The 18,900-nt window shown below is 45.2% G+C and overlaps 1 protein-coding gene across 1 annotated transcript in view; it reads left to right on the forward strand.

Moving 5' to 3' along the window:
- Positions 1 to 18,900, forward strand: part of GRK3 (G protein-coupled receptor kinase 3) — a 60,096-nt gene that overhangs the window by 22,686 nt on the left and 18,510 nt on the right. Inside the window, exons 3-9 of the mRNA XM_086855460.1 lie at positions 5,332 to 5,405; positions 7,880 to 7,981; positions 8,767 to 8,841; positions 9,775 to 9,836; positions 10,929 to 10,980; positions 11,604 to 11,695; positions 14,258 to 14,357. Coding sequence (XP_086711586.1) covers positions 5,332 to 5,405; positions 7,880 to 7,981; positions 8,767 to 8,841; positions 9,775 to 9,836; positions 10,929 to 10,980; positions 11,604 to 11,695; positions 14,258 to 14,357 — 557 coding nt within the window. The remainder of the gene's footprint in view (positions 1 to 5,331; positions 5,406 to 7,879; positions 7,982 to 8,766; positions 8,842 to 9,774; positions 9,837 to 10,928; positions 10,981 to 11,603; positions 11,696 to 14,257; positions 14,358 to 18,900) is intronic.

Raw genomic sequence — 18,900 nt, forward strand, 5'->3', positions numbered from 1 at the left:
TCGACTTCAGACAGCTGGAATCTGCATGTTGAGTGAAACCAGAATATGAAATATAAGTAGTAAATATGGTTCAGAGCTAAGTTTTCCCCATTATTTTCTCTCCATGGCTTCAAAAAATGATTGATCACACAATCAGTATTCAGAACTACTATTTCATGAGGATATTCAGAGACTCCCTGAGTGCTTTGGGTTGGAAGGGTCTTTAAAGCTCATCCAGTTCCACCTTCCACTATCCCAGGTTGCTCCAAACCCCGTCCAGCCTGGCCTTGGACACTTCCAGGGATGGAGCAGCCACAGCTTCTCTGGGCAGCCTAAATAAGGATAATTGAGTGCTTTCAGTAAGTCTGTATATTCACTGCTTGAGATGCTCTACCTGTGTCAGGCTCAGGCTTTTGAGGTTTGACACAGAATTTGTGAATACCCCTCCACTGTGTCCCCAGTGTCAGTGCTGGAGGAACAGCTCAGCTCTCCTACTCCTCTTCCTGCAGGAATCCCAGGCATGTACAAGTCTGGTGTTTCAAATGAGGGCTGAGCAAGCTTGAAAAATTATTTCCCTGGAAAAATACTCCTATTTTTCAATATTTCCTATTGGAAAAATACGCCTGGAAATAAAATGTTTTTCTTTGACACTTAAAACCTTCTAGCCAAAGCTTATTTTCATATAATGATTTCTAGACGTCATTAAACAAACTACCTGGCAACTTGCAGCCTAATTTTGAGCTCAGTTTGGTTCTGTTCTGGGGAAATTGTTCTGTGCTCCTCACCATTGGATGCACGTCCTCATGAAATACAGTTTGTTCTCTTCCCCTGCTTTCTATGCACAGGAATATGTTTCAGTCTGTTACAATGTATTATTTTTAATGCAAAGTGAACGAACATTAGTCTCGATTAGGAAAGAATGGATTAGGGAAAGAAAAGTAGTGGAATGTGTGGTGCTTTCTGGGCTGAGAGGATTTTTGTGGCTTTGGACCTTACCAGAGCACAATTCCTGCACAGTTTTGCCTGGTAATCTTTGTTCCTGGAGAGGGAAATTGGCGGTTCTGTCAGTTCTGGAGCTCTGAGGTGGCCTGAATTACTCAGTGCTGTGGCAGCTCTGTGTGGGCACTGCACAGAACAAGAGTCAGAGCCTGGCCTGGTGTTCTGTGACACTTGCAGGCTGGTGGGAATCACAGTTTTTACATGGTTTTGGTTTCAGAGTAGACTTTGTCCCGATGCTGGTGTCTGTGACCCAGATGTGTTCCTGGTACTGATGGATCTGAGGGTCACTGAGGGCTATTTCAGGAGGTTGAACACAGCCACAGCTGGATTTAAACACAGCTATGCTGTAATGTCACCGTGCTGTGGTGATGAGCTTTGCTGTCCTGTGGCAGGGATGGGGAGGAGATGCCCCAGAATCCCAAAATCATTTGGGTCAGGAAATCCCTCCAAGACCATCGAGTCCAAGCTGTGCCTGATCCTCAGCCCAGAGCACTGAGTGTCACATCCAGGCCTTCCTTGCACACCTCCAGGGATGGGGACTCCAAACCTCCCTGGGCACCCCCTGCCAAGGCCTGACCACCCTTTCCCTGAGGAAATTCCTGCTGATGTTCAACTTAACCCTCCTGTGGCACATCTTGGGGCCATTTCCTCTCATCCTGTCCCCCCCCTCAGTACAGTGACCTGCCAGGGGGGTGCACAGAGCAGGATGTGAGATGTTCCTCTGGCCACGGCTTCTTGCTGTTGTCCGAGTTCACCAAGCACCAAAAACCCTGAGAGATATCTTGGAGTGACTGAGATTGGAGACCTTTAAGTGCCCTAAGCAGGGTCAGACCCTGTGTTGCAGACTTTGCAGAGCACCATCCCACATTCCCAAAGCTTTTCCTGCCCGCGAGCCGTTGGCCGGAGCGCCGGGAAAGGAGCCCGTGTCTGGTGCAGATGTCACTGCTGCTTTGTTTGTCAGGATTCTGTATTTATACACAGCACGTTTCGGGAGGATTTGGAAACAGCTTGATATTTTTGTTCTCTAATTTGCTATTTTGCCTACTAGAAAGAGGCTACATCAGCATTTTGGACCATGTTCAGGCCGGCTGTAAATAGATGCAGCTTCCTTTCAATCAGTGACATTGTGAACGCTTGTATTGGGGCTAAACATGGCTATTTTTAGCTCTGCTCTCTCACCTAGTCACTCCTGTTTGCTTTAATAAGGTTTTTATTTACTCCTGTTAAAAGGTTACTTGCATCAGATGCTCATAAAATTCCAGTTAGAATTAGTTAAGTCATTTTCTCTGAGTGTCTTATGGTGGAGTTCCTCGTTGTTGTTCTGGTTTATTTTATTTATTATTCCGTGCTGTCAGCTAATTGACAGGGATGAAGAGGTGGTGCTGTGGCTGCAGGTGACCTTTAGACTGCTGGAGGAGGCAGAGGCCAGTGCTGGCCCCTGTGGCTGCTGTCCTGGGGGGATGTTGGTAGAGCCACAGCCTGGGAGCAGGGCAGGAAAATGCCAAGGAAGTGGAAAATGAGAAGGTGGCTTTAATCCTGATGAGTGGCCCTAGTGAGGCCACATCTGTGTTCAGTTCTGGTCTTCACTGTTCAAGCAGACAAGGAGCCCCTGGAGAGGGTCCAGTGGAGGCCACAAACGTGATGAGGGGTCTGGAGTGTGTGGCTGGTCACCAGCAGCATTTGTGTTCTTTGATTGTGGGAAGGGCTGAATTCTGGAGACAAAAACCAGGGGTGGAGGGGTGCTGTTGATTAGAGTCAGGATTTAATGCAGAATTCCTGTGGTCATACTAGAAAAACATACTTGTTTAAAATAAATACTGAAGTAAACATTCATGTTCTGTTTTAAAGAGGTGGGTTAACTTAGCTCCCCTCCTTGTGCCCTCCAAGCTTGTGACAGGGAAGAGCTCTGGGAATACCTGGTTACAGGTGAGCTGTCTGACCTGAATCTGCTCTCCCCACCACCCAATCCCTGCCTGCTTGTGCCTCTGGTGAGCACTACAAACCTCAAAGTTTGCCTTCATCCCTCCTTGAAAGCCATTTTGCCATGCTAATTAGAGTCACTGCAATTCATGGCACTTGGCAAATTTGTTTTAGGATTGTCTGCACAAAGCTAAAGGGAAAATGATTGTCCAGAGACTGGGAAGGAGGAGGCTGGGAGCCCAGAGCAGCTGGGTGCTGCCTCGCACTCTGTGTGTGTATTATTGATATCATCCATCACTTTGGTGTTACCAGAAGAAGCTTTAAAAAAATATTTTTCCTTTCCCTTAACAACCAGTGATCTGGTTGTTGCAGAAATTATATAGTTATAACAGAAGGAATCTTTAAAGCCAAAGCTGTCAGCATCTTTATTTCATAAATAATTGCTGGTTCTTTTTAGCTGTTACTTAACGCTATCATTTTATTAATTCCTGCTTTCTGTTCCTGGGCTTATTTTTCTGTGTGCTGTTAACTGTGCTTATTGTGCTCCTCGTCAGCTCTCCCTGAACTTCTTAAAACTCCTGTCACTTACTCAATGCTGCATCTGTCACTTCGTTGTGCCATTATGTGAGAGCTGCAGTTTCTGGCTGATCATTTTTCACTCAATCCAAGAGCAGCAGTAAAGGAGGAGATTTCCTTTGTGTTGCAGGGGAAGTGCAGGGTCTGTTGATAGAATGGGAGGTCGAAACAGAAACAATTTCAGTCTGGGGAACATTAGGCTCTATTTGGATTTGTCTGAATCATAGAATCACAGAATGGTTTGGGTTGGAGGGGAACCTTAAAGATAATCCAGTCCCATGGGTAGGAACACCTTCCACTCTCCCAGGCTGCTCCAAGCCCTGTCCAGCCTGGCCTTGGACACTTCCAGGGCTTGGACAGCCCCAGCTTCTCTGGGCAACCTCTGCCAGGGCCTCACCACTCTCACAGGGAATGATTTATCCCGTATATCTCACCTAAATTTCCCTTTCCCATCTGAAGCCATTCCCCCTTGTCCTGACTCCAGTTCCTGATGCAGAATCCCTCTCCAGCTTCCTCGTAGCCCCTTCAGATCCTGGAAGGTGCTGTGAGGACTCCACACAACCTTCTCTTCCCCAGGCTGAGCAGCCTCAGCTCTCAGTCTGTATATTTTGGGTATATCTGGGATTTTGCAGTGCAGTGCCAAGGGGCCTCGGGGAGGAGCAACCCCATGTCCTGTGGCTGCATAAGCCTCTGATTGTTCCCTGTGCCATGGGCTTGGGAACCTCTTCTTTCTCTGCCATAATTAAATTTAAAAAGTTTGGAAAATACTAAGCAGGGCTGGAATGTTTGGCGTGGCCTTGCTGGAAATGTGTGTTGGTATATTTTCACACTCCTCCCACAGTTGTCTTTGTGGTTTATTGTTGTGTTTTTTTGTTGTTTGTGGGTTTTTTTGGGCCCCAGCCAGGAGCTGGGACCAGGCCAGGGATTTTTCTTTCACTGCATTCAGCGCTGTTTGTGCCACTCTTCAGTCTCTTAATTACCCAATCTTCTTTGGTTCATTGTCCTAGAAAAGTTCAGTCCATTCAGCAGGATTCTGCTCCCTGCTGCCGCTGGTTCCGTCATGTGGGAAATAAGGAATTGAAGTCAGCTCCTGAAATTTCACTTTTTGTCCTCAGAAAGCCAGGCTGGCAAGGAGAGGTGGAGGTGCAGGTCTGGCTGGGGAGGTGGGGGACTTTGGGTGGTTTTGGCAGTGATGGGGACATTTGTGACACAGATTCCTGTGTGAAATTCCAGGGTAGCAGGTGCCAGCTCAGAGGCAGGGAAAGACAGTGCTTCCATGGGATGAGGCTTCTGACAGAGCATTAAAATGCTCCTAATGGAAGATTCTCATCTGCAGCCTGCCGGGGTCATGCTCTAAATTACTTGCAAAGGAACTGTAAAGACCCTGATGTAATTTATTGAGCAATAAAACCCATTAGAGGTAACATGAACCGGTAATTCTGAAATGGGAATGCAGAAGAGGTTGTGCTTCATCAGTGAAATGTAGGTAAATCTCTTGCAAAAAACCCCAAAATGGTGAATAGTGTCTAGTTTTTACTGGGGGGAAAAAAAAGAAGGAAGAAAATGTGGTCTGTGAGAAGGATCAGGATATTTTGGTGCATTATGGAAACGCCTCATAAAATCCTCAGCAGGTGGAAGCAGTAATGGGCTTAATACACCTGTGGGCTGCGAGGCAGGCTTGGCATCCTTTTGTGCTGGGAACGAAGAGCTGGAATCAGAATCCTAAACCTTGGCAACTGGGGATGCTCCCACAGGTTTATCCAGCCCGTGGTGGAACTCAGGTGGTTTCATGAGCCCTTTTACTGGACATCAGCGCAATGAGACAAGGTTTTCTGATTTTTCTGGTTTTCTTTCCAGGATTTCTGCTCTTTAAAGACTATTGCATGAATGAGATCGATGAAGCTGTCCCTCAGCTGAAGTTCTATGAAGAGGTAAGTGCTGGTGATGGAGGTTTGGGGCTGTGCAGGGAGTGAGGCTGAGGCAGGCTGTGCAGTTCCTCCATCAGGGAATGCTGAGAGGGACGGAGAGGGTCCATGGTGGGGAGCAGTGTGGATTGCTAGAAAAGGAGCTGGGGTGAAGTTGCTGGTGTTGGGGTGACACTGAGACCCTTCAGATCTTTTCCCAGGAGTTCACCTGTAGAAAAGGCAGCAGGGCACAGCTGGAGGGATTGTGGAGGGATGTGGGGTGGGAGCTGCTCAGATGCTCCAGGAGATGCCGTGGCAGGGCTGCAGAGGGGACACGAGAGGTGGCCTTGGATGAGTTGTGTCCCTTGTCAGGGGATACCCAGTGAAGGAGCTGACAGGCACTGTGCAGGGCACGTCCCAGAGGATCCATAATTCCAAGGAATGCCCTGGCCCTCTCCAGCTTCTGCTGCTGCACGGTCTGAGCTCCATGGCTCTATTCATTCGTTCCCTGTTACATCTGTGGCACTGAATAAACCCCCAGTGAATCCTCTGCAGGTGCTGATTTCAGGGCTGACCTGCCCATGCCTGATGCTCAGGGTTAATTAGAGCTGGGATAGCCTTGGCTGCCTCACTCTTGAGCTGAGAATTTAACTTTTTTCTTGCTATCAGCACAAACAGCTGGTATCAATTTGGAGATCAGTCCTCAGCAGGACTCCATTCCCCCACTCAGATCAGATACCTGCTGTCAATAAAGAACCTTTTTCTGTCATTTCTATCTCTTTATACACTTGAAGATATCACTGTCATAAGTAATCCAAAAAGGCCTGTTGTACCAGATTATTTAGCAAGATATTTTTGGCTGCCTCTTTATCTCTGAAACAATTCAAAATTGTATTTTTAGGTTATTAGCAAAGTGTTGCCTCAAAAGAATTTCAGTGCTTTGTCATGTACTTTTGGAAAAATCCCATTAAAGATATTTAAAGAGAGGTTCATTGTGTTTTCCTCTGTGACATACCGGATCCAGGAGCTTTTCCTTTTTTTATATATTTGATTTACTTGCTGCATTTATTACACATAGAATAATCTGAGTACATTGCTACATTAAAAATCACTTGATGTAGAAGAGCTCCGTACTCCAGGGATTTCATATCACTGCAGCTGGAGTCACGATCAGGCATTTAACAGGATGAGTGATTCATCCCGATCAGTTTCAGAAGGAAAAGAAAAGGAATTAAAAAGAAAAAGTAGAGGAAAAAAAAGAAAAAAAAAAAAGGAAAAAAAAAAAGAGCTTCTAAATACTTGAAAACAAATTCCCTCTGATCCCAGTTTTTGAGGAGATCCTTTTGATCTCTGGGGGAGCTCTGCTGAGACCCCTCAACACTGGCTGGGGAGTTGAGTCCTTTAACAACCAAACATTGAGGGACAGGAGGTTGTACTCAAATAAAACAATCAGATATCCATCAGGCTTCCCTCCTGTACTGCTAATTATTTTGTGTCATTGCATTAATTAAAAGTGTTTCTTGGGCAAAGACATTTTGAGTCATTTTAATTATAAATTGGTATCAAGGGGGAAGCAGCACAGATGGCAAATCGGGGTGGGACTGGTGCCTTATCATGTCAGCAAACAAGAGGAGTACAGCTAGAAAGATACTGAGTTTAATTAATGTTCCACCTCCAGAGGTAGGTAGGTTGATTCCAGTTTGTCTCTTGATAATTGGATTTGATGATCTTGGAGGATTTTTTCCCAACCTAAGCAATCCTGGCATTCTGTGGCACAGAGCAGATCTGCTCACTGCCAGGTATCTGCGTTCCAGGACTTCTCAGGCTGGGAAAGTCCAGGAAGTCACAGCTGAGTCTTTCCCCTTCCATGTTTTTTTTACATTTTGTCATTCCTGGAAGAACTCTTTTCCTTTAATACGCTCCAGAGGACCTGTGGACTCGGTGAACTTTTTGTTCTGGAGCTGGTGGTCAGGTTTTGTTCTGTAAATGAATTATCTGGGATTGCTGTTTCAGCTGGGACGTGCTGATCTCTTACAGCACACCTGAGGAGACGTGATGTATTTTGTAAAGCTGTCTTTTAGCCACCTTTAGGGTTCAGATCCACGGTGTAGCTGAGCTGTATGAGCATTCTGAAATGTGCTTTATATTCTTTCTTGGACACCTGTGCCCGATGTGCAGTGATCAAGGAATTTTTGGGTTGGAAGAGCCCTCTCAGCCCATCGAGTCCCCCTGTTCACTCAGCACTGCCAAGGCCACCACTGAGCATGTCCCCAAGTGCCACAGTTAAATCCCTGCAGGGATGGGAACTCCACCAGTGCCCTGGGCAGCTGTGCCAGGGCTGGAAAATTCCAATATTAAAGGGAAATCCCAGCTGTAACTGTGCTGTTGCAGGTGATTTTTCACCAATAAAGAAAATGATAAAATAAAACTTCAGCCAAAGCCCCGTTTTGAGGGAGAAATCACCAGAAAATGTGTGGTGTGTGCTTGTCCTTGTGCTGCAGATCAAGGAGTACGAGAAGCTGGACTCGGAGGAGGAGCGGCTGTCGCGGAGCCGACAGATCTACGACACCTACATCATGAAGGAGCTGCTCTCCTGTTCCCACGTGGGTATCCTGCCCTTTCCCCCTGCCTGGCAGCACCAACATCTGCTGTTCCATCCACAGGCTGCTCTGGATTTGCCTTTGAAATCCAGAATGATGCTTTTTAAAAATTTTTTTTTAATTTTTATTTTTGAGGTGTAAATTGCGTGCTGCAATCTTCATTTAACTTAGTGGCACACAAAGGAAGTATCAGGAGATTTTTCTGGTTTATGTTTCTTTAGACTAAATGCCTGTTTCCAAAAGGATGAAATAAATGCAAGGTGTGTGTATATAGAGATGTGGCTAAAGTCACTGAAAAGACACATTTCCTCCAGCTGAGGTTTGGGCCTGTTGATCTGTTCTTAACAGTTTCACATGTTCTCATTTGAAAGAAGGATTTGCAGGGTGTTGTATCATGCTTTGGGTGGAGGGTTTAAGTTTCTAGTTTGTTGTTTTGTGTTTTTTTTCCCCAAAATGCATTATTTTATTAGTAAAATGTCCATGTCTGCTTCTGGCTCTGGAGCTGTGCCTGTAAATGGGATTTTTCATGGATTTGTTAAAGGAGGATCATCACCCTCTTTGATTTTTACCTTCCTCCTCCTCATCCTCCCCTCTCCTGCCTTTCTGCATCGGAATAATCCTGTTACCTGGATCATTCTGCACATTTCACACAATACCTGTGGGAGCCCCTTTTGATTCTCCTTGGGGTCGGTGTTTTTATTTGGGGAAAAGAAAAACAGTGCTGTGACCTGAAATGAAACTCCTGACAGTTCCAACTGTTTGAAATCTTCCTTTTTCTTTTCCAAAAGCCTTTCTCAAAGCAAGCTGTAGATCATGTACAAACACATTTAGCCAAGAAACAAGTGCCAGCCAGCCTTTTCCAGGTGAGCTTTCACAGTCTGAACATTCAGCTTCTGTGACAGAAAGTGACTTTCTAGATATTGTTTAAAGAGACAGAATAAATGGGACTGCTACATATTCTGTGCTGTAAGTGGGACTGAAATGCTTTTCCAAGTCAAAATTACAATTTACTCTTCTTATCTATAATATTTTCAAGCACATTTAGAAAAGCAAACTATACCTTGGTGTGTGAACAGAAGAGTTTTTATAGTTGTGTAATTTTAAGCCATTAAATGATTTAGAGTAAATCACTTTCCATCAGGAAGATGCTCATCCTGTCAGGGTGAACTGAGCTGCAACAGTGGAGAAATTGTCTTACCCATCGTGGGGGTGTTTGTAAGCTTAAATGTCTTTTATCTAAATCTGATGTATTTTTATATGCTGAAAAAATGTGGAGGTTGCCCCTGCCTGGTGTCTCTTGTGCTCCTGAGCTGTTCTGGCTGTTGCCATGAGCTGGGAAGTGGTGATTGCAGTGCTGGGTGATGTCTCAGCACTAACTGGGGGAAGGTTGGGCCATCACACACCCAGGGAAGGGATTTCCCTGGAAAAAGTCACCGGTGGTTTCAAGGTGCTGATCTCTCAGCAAGGGCAGAGAGGAGAGAAGCACCACAAAGATGAGAGAGCAGCTCTGGGAAGTTTGGGTTCCACAGGGGTGACAATTTACTGTTTAAATACATTTGAAAGAAGAATTTTTTGCCCCCACACCCCTTAAGGATTTCTAGCTCACAAAAATATTTTGTGTTTGACTTCAGGGCACCTGCTCACATTCCAAAAGCCAAATAAAGCTAAAATCCTTTGTTGAGGGTTCTTGAGGACAACCCAGGAGCTGTGTGGGGCCAGCTATATAATGGATGGGACTGAAAAAAGCCATTTATTGTCTGCTTAAATACTAATTGTGTTTCCTCACCCTTTTTTAGCCATATATAGAAGAAATTTGTGATAGTCTCCGAGGAAAAATATTTCAAAAATTTATGGAAAGGTATGAACAGGGAATATTACCTGAATTATCTGCCTAGTGTAGTGGGAAGGCAGGTCCTTTCAGTACTGCTGTAAATAAGGCTAAAAATGTGTATTAATGCATGATTAATCAAATGGAGTTTCTCAGCAAGCTCTGTAAATACCCAGCTTTGTGGGATATCCTGATCAGTGTCGGGATGTGTGAGTGGAACAGCTGGAAAGCTGAGGGATTTCTCAGTCTCAGCAGGGAGAGGTTGGAGTTTGGGCTGTGAAAAGGCAGAACTGGGGTTTTGGGGGTGTTCTGTGAGTGCCCATCTCTGGTGTGGGACTGGGAGACCCAGCCCTGATGGTTTGGGGCTGAGCCCCTCGAAATGAAGGTGTAATAAAGAATTGCAGGCACATGTCTGGCTCTGCAGAGCAGCCCTTTCCTGCTCCTGTGTCTGGCTCTGGAAAGCTCAGCTGCCACCCAGGAACACCCAAATCCATTTTCTAAACTGGTTTGGTGCCATTCTGTGATAATTATAAAAATGCCTCCGTAAAACTGTTATTTCTTACTTTGAAAATAAATACTTAATTATTCATGTAGGAATAAGCAACTGTTTTATTCTTTTTTTTTTTTTTTTTCCCAAAGCCTGTGGTATTGCTGATGTCTTCCCTATTTTAAGATAAAATGAGTTTAAAATGTTCCTTGGAGTATATGGAGGTTCATTAACATAAATCGAGCTGCCTGTGTTTTCTTATAATTATCTTTCTCTTGATGTAATTTAAATGTTTGTTAGCTCCAAACGTAGTTGTTTAAAAATTGAAAACCATCTTTGAACGGTTGAAAACCATGCAAGAGAGATGTGGGGACACACTGAGCACTGCCAGGGATAAGGTTATCTGCTCCCTTTCTCTCCCAAGGATGTAGAACATGGAGTGTGCTCTGCCTAGGAATTGTTTTTCTTGGTGGGGGTAAGATTACAGTTGGTGAAAGGAAGGCTGTCATTTATTAAATACCACCCCACGCCCTAGCTCAGACTAGATTTTAAATATCAGAGTCTTGACATTTCCTGTAATACTCTACACAATAGTCTCAGACAACTTTTAAACTTTTTTTTTTTTTCTTTTGCAGTGACAAGTTTACTAGATTTTGTCAATGGAAAAATGTAGAGCTAAATATTCATGTAAGTACTTACAAGTATATTTATCTTGTCAGAGGCTGATACAGGAAAGAGAATGTTCAGTTTTGAATCCTGCTCTGCAAAGGCCTCATTAAGGAGGGTGGTGGATGTCACTGCTCTGCTATTCTTAGGCACAGCCCTGATGATTCCTGTCTGGACGTCCCCTCTGCCTTCCTCAGTTAATAGAATTGTGATTTTTTAATGGCTGAAAGAGCTGAACTGCCAGAATTGCTGCTCTTTATCAGCCCCAATCCCTGTCCACGTCCCTTTCCCACTCCGGTCCTGCCGTGACCCCAGCACCCTCTGAGCCCCTTCCCTTGGCCTCTGCTTTTGTCCCTCTGCACTTCTCTGTGACAGCTTGGGCTGCAGAAATAGCCCTGAATGAGACTGGCAGTTTTTGGGAGCAACAGCCTCATTCCCCTTATTGCTACTTTGTGCTGTAGTGCTTCCAAGTACATGGAAATATCAACAATAAGGGGCTCCTTTTCCAACACAATAAATGCTGTTGAATTACAGTTGAGGATCTCAACACATTCATGGATCATTTAGATGTTTTCACAGTAAGTTTTTTTTTTAATGCTGGAAAAATGAAGGTCTTGTTTTGTTGTTTCTGTTTCCATTTGCAGCTGACTATGAATGATTTTAGTGTACATAGAATAATAGGAAGAGGGGGATTTGGTGAAGTGTACGGCTGCAGAAAAGCAGACACTGGAAAAATGTGAGTATCACACACTTTATGGCAGAGGTGATTGTAAACTCTGGACTATTGAGGAAATCCTTCCAATCCTTTCTTAGGAAATCACTGGAAAGCAGCATCACGTTGCTGTAAAGTTCTTTGTAATGAAGTTTCATCCCCAGAGGTTCTGATTCCTGGCTCACTGCAGTTTGCTCTTGGATCCTGTTCCATGCCATGCAGGGGCTCAGTCTCACACAGCTCCTGGGCACATGGAAATATCCTGTCAAAACCAGTGGAAAATGCCCATGTGTTAAAATCAGGTGTGTGCTCCAACAGTTCCTTGGGTCAGAGCCCATTCCCCGTGTGCTGTTCCTGGTTCCAGGCATCAGTGCCATGTGTGGTGAAAGCAGTGATCCCATCTGGAAAGGGATATGCCACTGCTGCACTTGTGCTTCCCAGAGCTCTCTGTGGGAGCACCAGGGTCTGCCCTGGGTGGTTTTTTATTCTTTTTGTGGTCTTACCACTCACACACCTCCCCTGATCATCAGATTTCCATTCCTAGGCATCATTGTCCCATTGTGTTCTGATCTGAACATCTGGGCATGGATTTAACCAGTTGTTCTCAATGTCAGTCCATTTCTTTATTTACACCCCACCCTTCCATCTTGCTTTTCTCCTGACAATTTTAGTCCACAGCCCATCCTTAAACATTTTCCTTCCAAGTGAGCAGGGCATGTGTGAGGTGCCCTGTGTCTGGTTCCAGCTGGCTCTTGTGTGTGCCTGACATCCTTGTTAATAATAAACTTCTGACTCTTAACAAGTGGAAGACATCTTAATGTTGCTATTATTATATTCAGTATTTCTGCAGTGACTTCAAGTATTTATATTAATACTCTTACTAACAACGCTGGCTTTATTCTTGCTTTGGTACTTTTTGTCCATGTACAATTCATTCATTTGTCCATGTACAAAAATAAACATTTTATTTAGCTTGAGGCACGCTCAGCAGGCAGTTCTCAGAGTCCCAGCCATCTCCATGTCTGAGCAGGGCTCTGCCAGGAGGTGGATAAACCCTTGGGAAGTGAGAAGGACAGGAAAAGTGAAGCGAAGGACAGGTTTTATCAGATATAAATAGAGCAAAGGGAAGCGAAATGCGGGAAAACCGACCTTCTTTTTCAAATTTGAAGCAAAAATTAAGATGAGGCTCAGCTTCTGGGTAGAGATTTGGTTTAGTTCTTCTTGATCCAAACCCTGTGTGCCCATCCCTGACCCAGATCCCATCCCCTCTAGATGGCTGCCTCTGCTGCATTGGAGCCTGCCAGCAGCGTGGGAAGCTTCCCCTCCCTCCCAGGTAACACCAGCAGCGTTCACTGAGCACCCACACACCTGAGGCTTCTGCCAACCACCCCTGCCAGCACCTCTAGAGGGGCCAGAAGCAGCATTCCAGGGACAGCAGGACAGCCACAGACTTGATTTGGGACGGGTTCCAAGAGAAACTGTGGCTGCCCCATCTCTGGAAGTGTCCAAGGCTGGGTTGGACAGGGCTTGGAGCAACCTGGGATAGTGGAAGGTGTCCTTGCCTATGAATTTAAGGTCTCTTCCCACCCAAAGTATTCAGTGATTCTGTGATTTCCATCAGCCTTGAACATCCCCAGTGACACTCTCCAATCAGGGCAGGGTTAGGGCTCATTTTTACTCACCCTTCACAGACTCCTCAGCAAGAACACATGAATATATTCCCAGCCTGGAAACTTAAAATTCACCCTCACTCCCCCGCTCCCAACACACTGATGTCAGGAATGACGTGGCTGTTTCAGGGAGCTGCAGCCAAGGTGAGGTCCCAGGGCTGGATGGGGATGGGCATTGAAGCACTGCTGTAATTTGGTGTTTTCCTAAAAATCCATGGGTTCCCATGTCTAGGAGTCTTCTGTGGAGGAACACACGTGTCCTTCTCACTGATGTCTATTAATGAACACCCCACAACGTCTTGGAAAAATACCCAGCCTGTATCATATCCTCCTGTGGTTGGTGGTTGTTAGGGTAACATCCTTTGTGAGCAAAATTTTATTAATTTGTGTAGCACAGATGGTAGAAGACTAAAAAAGCTTTCTTGTGTGTATCTGACCTTTCTCTGAGTAGAAAGAAAATTAAGGAAAAAAATAATAAAAATATATATATATATATATAAGACTCAGTGTGTGTTCAAGATATTGCTTTCCTGGTGGAGCTGAAACTGTTGGAATTAAATTGAACCATAACAGAGTTTCTGTTATTTAATTCCTATGGCAGATCCTTGCTTGTAGGTATGAGAAAATGAATATATGTTGTGTAATTCCTATCTCACTGTGATGGTTTGGACATGGAATTATTTGTTAAAGCACATTTCTCTGTCAGGAGGCTTCTGCTAGAAATATGTTAATTCTGGGAGATTTTTGGAAGTTTTGTATTTAGCCTGAAATGATGTTTTTAGTCCTGGGTTTCAGAGTTTCAGGAGCTTGCTTGCAGGATTCTGTAAATGTGCATGGCCTGACTGCCAGTGAATAGTTCTGATAGAGGAGATTTTTGGTGCTTTTTCTGAGTGGTTGTTTTGGTTTTTTTTTTCAGGTATGCAATGAAATGTTTAGATAAGAAGAGAATCAAAATGAAGCAAGGAGAAACATTAGCCTTAAATGAAAGAATTATGCTGTCTCTTGTCAGTACAGGAGTAAGTATCACTGTGTTTTTCTTTCTTTCTTCCATATAATGTAAAAGCTGTTACATATAATGCATATTCCATCAATTCTGTTGAGTGAGATGCAAAAATTAACCCCCACTGGAGCCCTCCCCCTGATTCTTGCAATGTGTGTGAAATGAGAAGGGAAAACCAAACTTGCTTGATCAGTTTGGGTCCTACAGAATGAGCATCCTTGCTGCAGAGGCTTGAGGGGGTGCCCATTTCTGAGGTAATTCATCCTCCCACCCTCCTGACTTTTTAAATATCCTTTTTTAAGTATTTTTGTTTGAAACTTTTCCAAAACATGATTCTGTCTTGTAAAAAAGATTCTTTTTTTCTTTTTCTATATATATTTTTAACTATAGTTAGATAGTACTTTGTGGAATCTAAAGTGCTAGTGCAGACAAGACTCCAGTTCATCTTCCCTTTCCTGTTGCTCCGATATCCAATTTTTCCCTTTTTGTTTTCTATGTCCTGTAGCTGAGCCAAGTTGTACCAGGCCAGTCTGCCCATCTATTCTATTTATGAGCTGGATTAAAATTGGATTAATTAGAATCTAAAGTGGAAACCATCACTGGTGTGTGTAAAAAGCCAGGACCTGCCTGGTGTTGGCTCCCCAGCCCTGGGGCCGCTGGGTGGTGGCTGAGGTGTGTTGGGCTCCGAGAAATTCCAGGCAGGATTGGAGGTGGCTCTGCCCTCATTGCAGTGACACTGTGGTTGCCATGGCTACGGGTGATGCTGGCAGGAAGGTTCACTTCCCTCACCTTGCGGTGCATGAATTAAACACTCAGTGTGGGAACACATCCCCCGTTCCCAGCAGACACGGGAGGGATGAGCGGGGATCCTGGCTGGTTTTGTTCCAGGCTTGTGCAAGGAGCAGGATTCCCAGCAGGGAGCAAACAGTGGGCTTTGTTCTGAGGCACCAGGGCTCTGTCCCCAGAGATGAGAGGATCTTTTCTGTGGGACAGATCTTGAAGGTCCTCGAGTCCAGGCATTATCTCTGCATTGCCATGGCCACCATGAGTGGAGCCAAGGCTCCAGGGAGAGCTTAGAGCTCCTTCCAGCACCTAAAGGGGCTCCAGGAGAGCTGGAGAGGGACTTGGACAGGGGAGAATGGTTTCCCACTGCTGGAGGGATATTAAGAAGGAATTCTTCCCAGTGAGGGTATGAGGCCCTGGCCCGGAGAAGCTGTGGCTGCTCCATCCCTGGAAGTGCCCAAGGGCCAGGTTGGAAGGGCTTGGAGCAACCTGGGATAGTGGAAATTGTCCCTACCTTGCAGGGGTAGAACTGGATGAATTTTAAGGTCCCTTCCAACCCCAACCATTCTGGGATGTGTGATTTATCCCTTCAGACTTTGAGAACAAGTTACCTGTTCTCACCAGAGATAGGTCGTGGTTTGTCCATGTCTCAGGATTCATGAAAACCAGTGGGGAGTAGGAGACTAGACCAGAAATTGAGGCAAATGACTAATAATTGTCCCATTAACTTTGTGTTTCTGTGGCTCCAGCACTGAACGTGAATTTGCATGTCTAGAGATTCAAAGAGAAAATAGATCAGGAGCTGCTGGTGGAGGCAGTTTTCTCAGAGGCCAGCACACAGTGAGGCTTTGAGCAGGGGGAGCAGCAGGAGGAACCATTTGTTTCTTTTGTTAAGGATTATCAGCTCATTAGAGTGACATTTCTTTTAGATTCTCAGAAATCTGAAGGACTTTGAAGAGAGGTTTTGTACAAAGTGCTGCTCATTCAGGTCAGGTACACCTGGGCAGGAGAGGCTGGAGCACTTGGAATATGCAGAATGAGACAGGTTTTGAAGGTGGTGGAATAAGAGAATTCCTTCAATCCCTGAATAGAAGCTGGGAGGCTGCAGTGGCACATGGTGTGCCCGGGGACAGTTCTATGCTGCTCGGGGCAGAATGGACTGGGATGTCCATCACAGTACAGTTAGTCATTTAATTGGGAATCCAGATGTCTCTGCAAAATGCAGAAGAACAGCTGTGCAGATGACACAGCTGGCTGTGTAATCAGTTCTGTTCATCCACCTCAAGCTCTGGAATTCCTCAGCACTCCTGGACCAGGGACTCCACGCTGGAGTCGGTCGTGGCTGCGTGCTGAGAGCAGCTTTCCATGGCCCCATTTCCAGTGGGTTCAGGAATACAGCAGGCACCTCTGCAGAGCATCTGGAGCCTCTTGGATGGGCCTGGTGGCACCAGGCTGGGCTCTGCAGGGCTCAGTCTCCCTTGGTGCCTTTGCTGTGTCACTGTGGTGTAACGGGGACAAACTGTCACTGAGCTTTGGGTTTCCTCTTCTGCAAGACACAGGCCCCCATCTTCCCCTCCCACAGAGACCTTCAGGCTGGAAAGGCATTGTGAAATCCTTGGAAGGTCACAGAGTAGGGAAAAGATTTTACTTTCAGTTAAAAGAAAAATATATTCAATTTATGTAGTAGCCTGTATTTGGCCTGATTTCTGTTCAAAAACTGCAGCATGGAAATCACCAAAGCAGTGATGGACCTCATGAAACCAGCTGGTCCCAAGGTGCTTGTGGAAGGGAGTGGTTATTCCAGGAATCCTTTCCTGAGGGTAGGAGGGGATCATTCCATCTGTCTGTTGCAATTCCAGGGGCCTTGCAGGGCTGTGGCTCCTCTCTGTTGTGGCTCCCACTTTTTTCTTTCTAAAAAAACCCAGCAGTTCAGCTTCCTTACCCAGATCTTGAGATAATTTTACTGATGGCTGGATTCAAGATTTCCTCCAAGGGATGATAAATAGAATACCAGAACATCCTCACTTGGAGGGCCCTGTTTTCCAGGGATTCCCACCCATCATGAGCAATAACCCTCTGAGATCAATAATCTGTTTTTTGGGGCAGAACAGGTACTTGGTTTTAATGTGTTTCAGTCAGTGACTGACACATCTTTGAGTGGCATGTCAGGACAGAGCTGCCCTCCAGTTAAAATGGGACACAGCTGCTCTGAGCACCTTTGTCCCCATTTTGCTGTCACTTTGTGTCCCAAAGCCGAGTGCTTGGCTTTCAGTGAACAGCCAAAACCAAATGTTTCCTCCTAGAGCACTTTTTAATGTGCTAATGTCTTTAAAATATCACATTCCTATTTTATTTTTTTTTATGGTTGCTCTAATACTTCTTTTTTTTTCCTTCCACATGATTTATTGCCACAAATTTGACTTCAGCAGTTCTCTGGACTCAATCCAGGATTGTTTGGATGTAAGGAACTCTTTCCAAACTGGTCTTAATTCACACATTAATGTCGTAATGTTGCTTATTTTCATTAGAGCAGAAACTTGACTGCAATGAAGAATTGCTCTCCTGGGGAAATAGGTTTTATTGCTTTATGTGTCCTTTAAAAAAATAATTGTATGGTGGTTTCTTTTTTTTTTATTATTTTTATGCTGTAAAATACTCTTTTGCTGTGGTTTTTGTGTCAGAAAAATACAGAACTGCAGTAGAGTTTTTCTCTCTGTTAAGCAGGGATGAAAGGCAGCGATGAAATTAGGAATGCTCACACAAAAATGAGTTATGCATCACATTTACACTTCCAGATAACTTTTATTTTTAAAATCCATAAAAATATAAGCAAGCTATGCTCTGATGTAGAAAAACCTCTTTATTTGTCTATATGTGGTGTTTAAAAATTCTGCCACTAAATCCTTCTGGGTAATTAGATTGCTCTGAAAATTTAGGAGCCCTGCTTGGGCACACTTCTGAATTACCCAGTCGATGCAGGAAATTAAGTTAATAATTCTGCTAAAGCTGCTGTTGTGAAGTTAAGTGGCAGCTACAATAGTCCCCAACACAGAGTTCATAACCAGAGGTTGTATCTTGTGTTAAGACACCACATCAGGCTCCTTATTTTTAGGGCCATTTAGGAATTTGGCTTTTTTTCCTGGATGTTGTGCAGGTGTTTCACACCCATCCCTTCCCTCTGCAGGGAGCGTTTAGGGGGAGCAAAACATGAAGTGCAGTGGGGTTGGAGAAGGGAAGGATGTGGCGCTGTGGGGATCCCTGGGGTTACAGTCAGGTCTAGAAACCTTTATATTTCCACCTCGTGGAAGGATGAAGGGGCTCTGAAGTGTCCCTGTCCCTCCCTTTCCTCTCTCCGGAGCCGGCCCGCGCTGCCCAAGGCCGCCGTGTTTTGCTGTTTCTAAATTGGGAAGGGAGTGAGTTCCTGTCAGAGATTCCCAGAGCTTTCCCTTGTCCATCCTGCAGCACCAGGAGTTTTCCTCATTGTTGGAGTCACCTGAGGCCACGCTCTGCTTCCTGCGGGGTGTCCTGGGCTCCTCTGGGATCGTCTCCCTGCCGGCCTCGGTACTTTGGGATCAGATGTGGAATGGGGCAGCCCAGCCTGGCCTGGAGCCCAGCCATTCCCAAATGGATCTCTGCAGACTCACCAAACAGCCCTGCTTTTGTACCACAGCCTCCCATCAAAGTGTCCCTGCCCATGGCAGGAGGTTGGAATGAGATGAGCTTTGAGGTCCCTCCCAACCCAAAGCAGTCCATGGTTCCATCCCGTAGGGCTTTGG

The sequence above is a fragment of the Cyanistes caeruleus genome, chromosome 18 (genome assembly GCF_971803275.1).
Source record: "Cyanistes caeruleus chromosome 18, bCyaCae1.hap1.1, whole genome shotgun sequence".
Lineage (NCBI taxonomy): Eukaryota > Metazoa > Chordata > Aves > Passeriformes > Paridae > Cyanistes > Cyanistes caeruleus.